At 39.1% G+C, this 11,311-nt stretch overlaps 1 protein-coding gene across 1 annotated transcript; it reads right to left on the bottom strand.

The window, feature by feature from the left end:
* Positions 1-220: 220 nt before the first annotated feature.
* On the bottom strand, positions 221-9,765 carry fxn (frataxin). The gene is made up of 6 exons (XM_040156324.1): positions 9,497-9,765; positions 9,306-9,395; positions 8,439-8,530; positions 8,230-8,350; positions 3,047-3,144; positions 221-633 (listed from the first exon to the last, which is right to left on the bottom strand). The coding sequence occupies exons 1-6, from the start codon at positions 9,602-9,604 to the stop codon at positions 495-497; spliced, it is 648 nt and encodes a 215-aa protein (XP_040012258.1). The 5' UTR covers positions 9,605-9,765; the 3' UTR covers positions 221-494.
* Positions 9,766-11,311: the final 1,546 nt, after the last annotated feature.

The raw sequence follows: 11,311 nt of genomic DNA, 5'->3' as shown, positions 1-11,311 counted from the left end.
TTAAGGTTGCCAGCAGTTTAAAACATGAGAATATCCCTCACAGTTGAGAAACTCAGGTGTTGTTGGGGGTAAGATGTTTCTCAGAATAAGTGAGATGTTGACAACAATGTCACTAGCATGTGAAAATGCTCATTGCAATGGAAAGAGGATCACGTGTTCATTGATTGGACAGTGTGGGATACTGCCGACATGGATGAGATTATATGGAGACTGAATGTGGTTGAATTCCACATCTATTTAATGAAAATGTTTTCGTTATCAGCATGTAATACACATGGAGAATATATTATTAGTGAACATATAGATAAACAACAGAGCATTCAAACATAGTGATGACTGTCATCATACACAACTGCTCTCCTAAGGGCTGATGCTGATTAAGTACTGTGGAGTTATACGTATATACGTTGTGTCTTTGGCTCCCATATGATGGAACAGTTGTTCCATGAGTCACAGTAGTTCTCCTACAGGCAGTCATTAGCAGATGTGGGGTCTCAGGAATAGGGCAAGCCAGATAGGTCCAAGTTTTTATTGAAGATGATGGAAAACTCTTTAGAAAGCAGCTGGTGGAGGCTAATTCCATCATGAGTGTACACCCAGTGGTCACCTGTCCAGTCGTAGCGCTTTGGTCCACTGCAAACACAAGAGAATAAAGGAAATTCACTGAAATGTTGACATTTCAAAGAAAAGAGAATTTTTTTTTGTCTTATCTCAAAAGTTTATTTCCATGAGGCTGAGGACTTCTCAATTAACGAGTTTTGTTGGTGTTTTGTGACTTCCAAATCCCTACTTTATTTATTTATTTTTCTTTTTAATTTAACTTCACTTTTTGAAGTTTTTAAGACACTAAATATTTGTAGCACTTTGTAAAGTGTTTTAAAGTATGTACGGTACAATGAATAGACACCTTTTTAGTAAAGAGCTCCTCTATAAAAGCATGGTTATTGCCTCAAGAATGCACTTCTCCTGGTTATGGAACACATATGGTGTCACTCATGTCCATTACTGGACACACCCCTTACCACTCTGCCAGTTTGGGAATGTGATTGGCCTGAAGTCAATCGACCATGTACCCAGCCCATCTATGTGTGGGTGCCCTATTGGTTGATTTGTATATGTACAGATGGGTGACAAATAAAATGAAAAAAACAACATAACATCCCTTAATATGGTGTTCAGTCACCACGAGCCACTAGAACAATCAGTGTGACTTGGCCTAGATTCTACAAGTCTCTGGAACTCTACTGGAACACCATTCCTCCAAAAGATATTCCCTCATTTAGTGTTTTGATGATGGTGGAGGAGAGCGCTGTCTAACAAGTCAGTCCAAAATCTACCATAGGTGTTCAGTTGGGTTGAGATCTGGTGACTGCGAAGGCCATAGCATACGATTCACATAATTTTTAAACACCTCAAACCATTCAGTGACCCCTTATGTCCTACGGATCAGGGCATTGTCTTCCTGTATCTCCACTCATTTTTCAGGTTTTTCCTTCAATTTGTCACGCATCTGTATGTACTGTATATGACTGGTTGTCTTTTTTTCTTGTGTTTTACCCATCTAATTTCAATGTTCTCTGTAATGTGTTCTGCTGTATACAGTTCTGTAACTGTATACATAACTGAAGACAAAACTGAGGGCAGAAAGACCCAAAAACAAGCAGCAACCGAGAACGGCTGCAAAGCATTTCAGGGGAGGAAACTCAGAAGATTTTAATCCAAGTATTAAAAATCCTTATATATACAATTGAGTTAATTTATCCAGTTACTTTCGAGCCTCTGAAAAATGAGGCACTCATACATAAAAATGGCTGTAATTCCTAAACAGATATTTTTGTGAAACCCCTTGAATTAAAGCTGAAAGTCTACACTTCAATCACATCTTGATGGCTTTGTTTCAAATCCATTGTGGTGGTGTACAGAGGCAATATTACAAAAATTACATGACTGTCCAAATATTTATGTACCTAACTGTATGTGTTAAGATCAATACCAGACAATAACAAATTAAATGCATGTTTGAAAAATAATTTTAAGTGGATGATAATTACAGCATTTATTGTATATGAATTCACAGGCAAATTTCAGGCTTCAGAGATGTGAGTCGGTCCGGCAGAACTTGATCTGGCATATAAAGATAGTGGAGCGGGGAAAAGACCTGCTTGGAACCAGTGGATGCATGGACGGACGCATGCACCTGCTAGAATCAAACAGCAGCAGCAGGCATATAGGGACTGGAGATTCAGGGTGTTGTCAGAATGTTCAGCGCACTTCAGGACTGGCAGATGGAAAATGAGCAAGGACGGGTTACTTTAAATTAAAGAACAGAGTCACTTTTTCTGATTAACAGGGATTGTTCCTTGGTATCAGGAGGGAAAAAAAAAACAATCAGCATTTGTGTCCTTAATCATCGCTATTCTTTCTGATCACAAATCCGCACAAACCTGGTGCCCTGGTACACCAAAGTTGACATTGTATGCCAAAGCTCAGCATGGATCCACTCTGCCTCCACCATCAAATTACTAATAGTGTTAATTTAATTTAAATGAATGGATTTGGTTTTGAAACATCACCGTTATAAATGCCGCTGAGCATGAACCTGTTGATGCCATTTTATTCTAAAGATCGGGTCAAAAGTACAACAGACCACACCCCGCTGTGATGTTGACTTGAACCTTTCAACCTACAATGAGATGCATGAGAGATTTACTACTCTTATCGTTTCTCCATCATTCCCGTCACTGTAAGTTTAAAACATCCATGCTTGTCTGCACACCACATCTGTTGTCTAATCTGCATGAACACAGAGCAGCGATCTGCAGCTGTCTTGACATCTCTGTGTCAACAACAGCAGCGCAGAGGAGAGTGGGCAGACAGCTGCAGACAGATGTTGTGTTGTAGAGGCACAGAGGCAGGTGCCTGAGGAACCACTCTGTGATGGTGTGATGTGTGTCACACTCAGTGTAGAATAAAATGTGCTCACGTGTTTCTTTCCTCAACATCATCAGGGTGTGGAGTCGGATGCGGTACTGCGCTCCAGTCTTACCTGGTGGGAGAAGAAAGCCAGATCTGTCTGTTTGGTGTCTGTTTGTTGATGACGTAGGTGCCATAGTCCCCGCCCACCTTCACCGTTAACACACCACTCTGTACAAAGATATTACACACACATTTAATAAGCCATTTCAACAACACATCTAATGGAACAAAACTAAAAATGTCCAAGTAACACAAACATACTGCATTAATCTTCACATAATGTTCTGATTTACCCTGCTTTACTTTTGTAGGTGTGGAGTCTATTTTAAACATTTTTGAAACATTTTGGAAAATATTTGCTTTCTTTCAGATTCAAATGTTCAGGTGGATAGATCCCATGTCTTTGTGTTCAGTACAGAGCAGGAGTTCGGACATGGTTAGCTTAGCTTGGCAAAATGACTGGGAACAGAGGAAACAGCTAACAACTTCTAAAGCTAAATAATGAACATGTTGTGTCTCATTTGTTTGATCTATACACAATTAAAAATGTTTAAAAAAAAAGATTTGTGAATATAGGGGGAGGAAAGCGTTAAACTGTTCCTTCGAAGATGCTAATACCTCGTTCATTGAAGCAACCCTGTAACAAGGACGATACTCTTCAAGATGTAGGATTAGGTTTGAAACAAGAAGCAACGTTAAAGAGCTGACTGCTTCTTCTTGTTTATTCCAGAAGGATTTACTCCAGGAGAGACCGTCTGCAGTGTACACTGTCACAGCTCTCTGCATTCTGCAGTGTGTGTGTGTCTCTGTCGTTTATGGCCCCATATGTCACTGCAGCCAATTGTAAAAGGGGGTCAGTTGCCAAGATTTGAACACTGACCAATTGGTCAGAGCCAGCAGACACAGCTGTTTTCCAATGAAAAAAAAATAAAAAAGGACATACACACAGAAACACAAACAGCTGGCTGCTTTATTAATAACCCTCTCATGGAGCATTGACAAGGTGGAAGAACATGTTACAGTAAAATAGAAGGAGAGAGGAATGAAAAATAAAATAGACTCAACACTTTTGAGATAGTCACATGATCTGTGGAGTGGATATCCCAAAGGAGATCTAACAGTGTCAGGATAAAAACACTACAGACAGACAGGAGGACAGTGCAGTGTGATGATAATGGTGAGAAACAGGAAACAAAGGCCACCTTTTCCCCAATGCTAATGATAGTAGTCCAATCTTTGTGTGATATTTATCAGGCAAAGGGAGTCTGACACAAATAAACACACGGTCCCTCAGAGTTCACATGCTGGGGATATGTCAATCTGAACAGGAGATGACACACTCCAAAATATCATCAGGTTTTAAGAACCCGTCATAGTACTGATATGTCCATGTGTGGAACTTCTGAAGGCAGGGCCATTTCTGGACATTGGGGGCCCTGGTTGAGATGTCAACTGGCACCCCTTAGGGGTCTGATCTTTTCACTATAATATTTTATGAAAATTAAAGGTATTTTAAATTCAACTTTTTTCAACTTCACTCAACTTCTGTTCTGTTATGTAGTACCTTGACATGCGTGCTTATGTCGTATTCGGGTTTTAATCATGTACAGGATATAATATGGAACCTAACTTGGTTAATAATATATTTGTATAATTCTAACATTATGTGTGTGTATGAGTGTTTTTGTCTTCTCCACATCACAGGGAGTCTTTCAATCCCGTACTGAAGAGAAGGTATTATCAGTATCTGACTTTGACTTCTAGATCTCCGATCCACCTTTTTTGATACAATATTTATTTTAAAATCAGTTTTTGACTATTTTTCCCCTTATTATACAACTAACAGTGCACATTCTAGGCCTTTGACAAAATTTGTGAAACATTTTAGATATATTTTATACCTGAAAAGCTCTACGTTAAGAAAATAGAAAATGCTTGCTTTCAACCATATTTTGTATAGTACCGTATAGTATTCTCTCTAACATCCTTACAGAGAGAATGTAAGTGGGGATCTGTTGCAGGAAGGTGATGTTTTCATTTTCAACAAACAACAGCACTTTAAAGGCATTTCATCTGCAATATATCACGGAAAAAAAGTGTAAAACTACTGCTCTGCTCACATCGTTCACTGCGATTTCTTAATTACATTATGAACTGAGGAAATGGCTACCGGAAAACACTTCGCTATCTTCTTTTAGCCTTCTGCTTTGTGGTCATCAATTATTTTATTATTTCAGATTGCTAGGCAGCTGCTTAGAGGAGCCCATGGCTGCTGATTGTTGGTACAAGGTTTGATGAGTCAGAGTATTTAAAAAGCTTTAAAATCTGCATCACCTGGCCTCTCCTAATGATGACTGTGATCAAGCCATAGCCCTAACAACCTAATTAAAGTCTGAAACCTTGGTAAATGTTATCTGAGAGCTCATATCTCTTGGGGTGCCCAAACTTTTGTATGATGCTCCTTTCCTTTTTTTTCCCCACTGTAAAGTTTAACAAAATCTCATACACTATTCTTGCTTAAAGAATGTTTCACCTTTAAGTCTTTTGGTTCATCTTCTCAGTAGGTCACTCGCTCACAACACTGTGCACAGTGGGTGATTTTGACAGCTGGCATTCCAGGAGAAGCAACTGGATTTTGTACCTGACATCTAATGATCCTAAAAGGCCTGGAGGCTTATATGTCTTGAGTTGAGGACATACCTGTATACACACAGTGTTATCTGTATAACAGTCAGGAATTATCCCATGTGGCTAATGTCCTATTATGAAGTTTGTATGGAAAATAAATAACCTGGTAACTCGTGATTCTCACATGGTGGTGTGAGCAAATGAACCGAAGTGTCACAAAATAAGCATCAGCCAGCATGTTAATGATATGTTATGACATGTAACATGTATGCTGCGACAACAATTTCAAAGACAAATCCTCTTAAAATGGTTGCAAACAGGATTTGCAGAGTGGGGAGCCCGTGAACCTTCTATATCTTTTCTATCAGTGTGGCAAAATAATGTCAACAAGCACATTGAACACCAGAATTCTCATTTCACAGCATTAATCACATTTTACAAATGAGGACACGAAGATGTCGATGACAAGGTTCTGCTGGAAAAACTGTATTTGTTGTTTGTTGTTAAAGGTGTTGTTGAACAGCACCCCTTAGTGGACGGTCATACTCACTAAACTCCATTCTACTGGTTCTACTGGTCAACTGGTTTTATTCAGTTATTAACTTTTTCCATGCACCCTGGACACTCTGTGACTAAGTTTAACTGCAGTTACAAACAAGCTGCTTTCTAAATGTTAAAGGATGTTTCTAGCACTTCAGCAGTATATTTAGACATATTTGGTACAATGACTGGTATAGATCACACTGAGTAAATGAATAGAGAGGAGAGGTTTCAGTGGTCGCTTTGAATGTTTTGACACTTTTCTGGGATGTCAAACTCGGCACTATTTAATCCATTGTCGCTACTGTAACTCATGCTGACCACATTCTGTGTTAATAACCAGGTTACAGTAGCTCTCTCCAGTATTCTGATTTCTCAAATGTCATATAAATGAAAAACGCAGTTTCCATAATCAGGGTAGGGGATTAAAGAACCGTGATTCCCAGCTAGATTTGAAATGGAGAAAGCAGTTATTTCTGCCATTTATTTGGGTCTCCAGGTTTCTAACCAGCTTTTTACATGTGAGCATGAGCAGGACTAAAACTTCAGACAGACAATGTGTTGCTGTGAAAGCTGGGCGGGATGTATGATGCATACCAATATTTCAATCTGCAATGCGGAGCTTTTGTCTCCCCCTTCTGGCAGTCAGAGAAATTACACAAACACTGTTGAATCCAGGGAAATGTCCACAGTTCTGAGACAATAATTCATTATTTAGGTAGAGTAAATGTAATAGCTACATAGCCTCATCCAAATATTTTACAAATGCCAACCTCTAATCCAAGAGCAGCAACGCTACATCCGTGTCAGCCCTTAGTCCCTTCTTTTCTTTTAGCACACTCTAACAAGGAAAAGCCACACCAATGGTCATAAGTGTTTGTCCTCGCCTTGATTGCTCTCTGTTTAGACTGTAATCCTTCCTATTAAATGCAGTTTCTTTTTTATCTGGAGCATTAGAAACTTTTCTTGGATGCTTTCGAGGGTTTTCTACTATAGGCTCCACCATACTTCTAGTTGCTGTAGCCTACTCAGTGTCCATCTCTAAGGTTACTTCCCTCCTCAGCTCTAGCAAATTAATCATTGCTGGTTGCCGTAAAATACATTACAACCGGTGGACAGCGCAGGAATGTCACCATAGACACCATATTTAAAACTCCAAGATACTGCTAAATACAGAGATTTACCAGGTGATGATAGGCTTAATCTGCATTATTCAAACTCTGACAAGGGCTTGAATGTAACGGACATTCATTTTTATGCAAAAGCCCCACACTCAAGCTTTCAAATAATTCCATCCAAGTGCGCCTAAAACTGAAACTAACACAAAGGAGCAGCACGGTCGGTTTTCCACAATACATTTAAATATTTCTAAAATTTAAACAGATTCTCACTGTAAGAAAAAGCTCCGCACTGTTTGTCCTCTCACTGCGTGTCAGTTAAGAGGAGGCATCTTCTTTCCATTGATTAACTGAAAGTTATGGATTTTTTTGTTGTTATTCTTATTCAGTGAAGTAACGCCCTTAACACATTTCACAGTCTCAGTTAATTGCAATCCCACTGGGCACCTTTTGAACCAACAGGGTGGACCTCCTTGTAAGATGAAAGTGTTTTGTTCACTTGAAATATTATATTCCCAAATAAAGCAATGTGTTACCTGGATGGAAAACATCTTGTACATTTCCTTGCAAAGGTAAAATTAACAATACACACTTGTAATTAGCACAGATACAATAAAGTGGTTTAATTAATATGTTGATATAAGTCAAACAATTTTGATATGAAACTAATAGTTACTGAGTAGAATTAAAAATTATATACAGATTATATACAGATCCTTCAATGTGAGGATTCCCTGTTTATTAAAACTCACTATTCTTTTTTGTAGTTCTTTATACTCATGCTCCTAATTACCAAGGTGTAAAAAAAATAAGATCAACCATAATAAGCATTTTGAGTTCTTCTCAGGTGACTGACATGCTCAACTGATGCCCATGAACCTATCATTAGTCAGTATAAATACCATGTACATGTTCTGCAGTCAGAGCTGTTCCACAGTGACAGTGAACAGGACAGAGATGGACTTACAGAGAAGACAACATCGAAGTCTGCTCCAGTGAAAGCTTCATCTGTCAGGTCTTCAAAGTAATCAGCCAGAGCATCCAATGTCTCATCTGCCAGCTTCTCATATGCTGATTCTGACAGCTCACTTTTAGCCAGCAACACAAAGTTACACATTAGTTTAAACATTCAACGCTGGCTAGTGATGCTTAAAGAAGAACTGAACTGTGGGTTACCTTAGCTGCACAGTGTTGGGTTTCTCCAGCCTTTGTGGTGTCAGATGGATGTTTTTCCTCCACTTTTCACCATCAACTCTGCTCGCAAACCACTGACACAGAAAACCTGAGGTCAGACACTAAACAAGGTACAAGTACTCACTTGTTAGTGGTCGAAATCCACTTTGGATTCTTTTTTTTCCCCACTGTTTCTCTGCACTGTATACACCTGATAGATTTCTTACTGTTAACTTTATTATTTATTTCCCTTGGCTTCCTAACCTAAAACAGATGATGCAATGAATCGGTGTGAACCATTCAACTTTGTATGAATACAGTGTTTGCTGGAAACTCTATGTGGTAGAATTTAGGAGAAGCCCCTAACAATTTGTAAAGGAGTATTGTAATGGAAAAATTTAATACTATTGGAATTTTACTATTAACCTTGCTGTAATTATATTAATCTATGGAATGCACTGATTGCTCATTCTTCCGTTGACCTTCAGGGGTAAAATGATGCCAGGCAGACAGCCTTCATCCCTGCAGCTGCAATAAAACAATTTGTATGTTGTGTTTCGTTATCTCTTTGAATGGTTACACAGCAACCCCTCCCTTCTGTACTCACTAAGATGTCTAAATGCTTACTAAGTTTTTTTGCTCTTGCTCATACTTTGCTAATTGCAAAATACTGCTCATTGCTGTATGACCTTTGATCTCTGTATGCTTGAGATCATCTGCAGATGATGAATTAAACTTAGAAAGACATGAGTTGACTCCTAGTACTATATGGAACGGAAAGAATTGCCACCACAGTATAAAACGTATTTAGCCGGTAAGAACGAAATTTTTAAAATGTCAAACTTGGGAAAGTCTGGAAGCAGGACTTACTTTGTTCGGGGGTTGACTGGTGGGAGCCTGGCCTGGCAGCGTTTGTTTAGTGAACGGACGAAGCCCTGGGAGGCGTGACGAGCTCCTGAGCTGGAACATGAAATAACGTTAATAGGAATAACATGACCCAGTGTCAGTGAGCCGTGCTAATGCATTAGCCACATAGCATCAGCTCGGATGGACTTCGCTACCTGGTTCGAGATGCTCCTTATTCTCTGCGCTGTCACCATGTTGAACTGTGTGTTCACAAGGGGATATATGTGTGAAGAAATAGAAAGCGCTTTAGTGAAGAACAGCATGATAGATCAGACACCAACGGCTTGTTGAGGCTCAACAAAAGTTCACCGGTGTCCTGTGTTTTCTTCTTCCTATTCCGCCTTTTCTTCTTCTGTTTTCGTGTTGATTGCCTGTCCCTACCGCCACCTATTGGATGGGAGAGTGTCTCCGCTAACAAACAGGTGAAGCTCTTTCTCAGAAGGCAGTGAGAAGGGCAACACTGCTGAAAGACTTTATTCATTCCACCCCGGCTGGGGTCGCAGCAGGCAGCATGCAACAAGGCATATTTTGGAGGCTTTTTTTTTTAAAATACCGAGTTTTTTCAGATGTCAAAATTGGTTTTGTTTCACCTTATTACATGGGGTGACAGACGGCTCATCACTTAAAAGTAAATTCAGTCATGAAAAAACATAATATAATCCAGTCACATTTCATATTCCACTCCACTTAAAAGACACAAATAGTTATTATTGAATCAAAAGATACTTAAAAAGAGAATCTAACATGCTAGTGCTTTTGATAAAAAGTACAATCTAAAATTAAAATGCACAGTAACACGTACTTTTTTTTGATCCGAAGGATTTTTATGAGTAAATCACCCCTATCCGATGTATTTGAAAGAAATCCTCCTGTGACATAGCAGAAAGGGCTGAACCGACGGTCTGTCCAATTTGAGGCTTTGAGGCTTGCTAGAGGACTCTGCTGAAGCTTCTACAAATCTTGATATGAATTAACCCCTCAAATCTCTTTGACCTACCTGCATTGGTTAGTCAGGAATTACAATTATTCTTCAAACTAAATCCGTCAGACTGACTTTTGGAGAAAATTGTGTATAAAACAATGCACAAAACATCTAGAATATTTACTGGACTGTGCAGCTATAAAAACAAAAATTTGTTCGGTTTGAATATTTGACTTAGTCTAAACATTGTATAGCTTCGATGAAGAGCTGGAACAAGGTGATACACAATACAGTGTATGTGACACTGTCAGACACAGTGGAATAAGATTATTCTTAAAACTCTTAAAAAGCTATTTAAGAGGAAATAAATGGCTGGATGTTAAGGGGTTAATCACCATTTCCTCATCATATTGTTTATAATGTGTATAAAATAATAATGAAAAATAAAAAAACATAATAGCACCAGTGTGTAGTTTGACTTGTCCAGTCTTCTACACCCTATCTGAAGGAAGAGCCAACCTGGATACATTGGGCCCTTTGGGCAGTGAAGGACACTTCTGTTTGGAAACCAGTCTGGTTCCTCCCTGCCAAGCACTTTAAAACACAGTTCTTTTAGCCCCAGACAGTGGAAACAGTGCCAAGACACAAACTGTACACACAGTGTGAATGTGGAATCATCTCAGACAGTCTCAGCGTTCACAAAATGTAAGTACTGCTGGAACACTTTAATATTGTTTATGATATTGTGTCCCACCCCTCCTGGTGAGTCCTAAGTACTGCTCATAGCACTGTTTCACTTTTTCATCATGTTCTTTAGATAGAAAATGTCTGCTGACATCACTATCGTACATTCCTTACATCCTTAATTAGAGTAACTCACTTAGTATTGATTCTATGTCACAAATGAACTTGAGCTACTCCATGTACCTGAAGTGTTAAAGATGAGATCAGAGATCTGTCTGTTAACCCGTGCCAGATTTCAGACCAGTTCACACTTGACATTATTTGTGAATCTGCCCTGCAACGTCCTACCATGGCTTGTGCTGGG

This window comes from Xiphias gladius, chromosome 19 (assembly GCF_016859285.1).
Source record: "Xiphias gladius isolate SHS-SW01 ecotype Sanya breed wild chromosome 19, ASM1685928v1, whole genome shotgun sequence".
NCBI classification, from domain to species: Eukaryota; Metazoa; Chordata; class Actinopteri; order Istiophoriformes; family Xiphiidae; genus Xiphias; species Xiphias gladius.
This window is presented reverse-complemented; position numbering and strand designations above follow the sequence as displayed.

What these genes read in the sequence shown, in the direction of transcription:
- fxn (XM_040156324.1), bottom strand. Translation starts at nt 9,604, where the DNA reads ATGCTGTTCTTCACTAAAGCGCTTTCTATTTCTTCACACATATATCCC. An exon ending in CCCAACACTGTGCAGCTAAG is followed by an intron (nt 8,351 to 8,438) that starts GTAACCCACAGT and finishes GCTGGCTAAAAG; the next exon opens with TGAGCTGTCAGAATCAGCAT. An exon ending in TGGCTTTCTTCTCCCACCAG is followed by an intron (nt 634 to 3,046) that starts GTAAGACTGGAG and finishes TTGTGTTTGCAG; the next exon opens with TGGACCAAAGCGCTACGACT.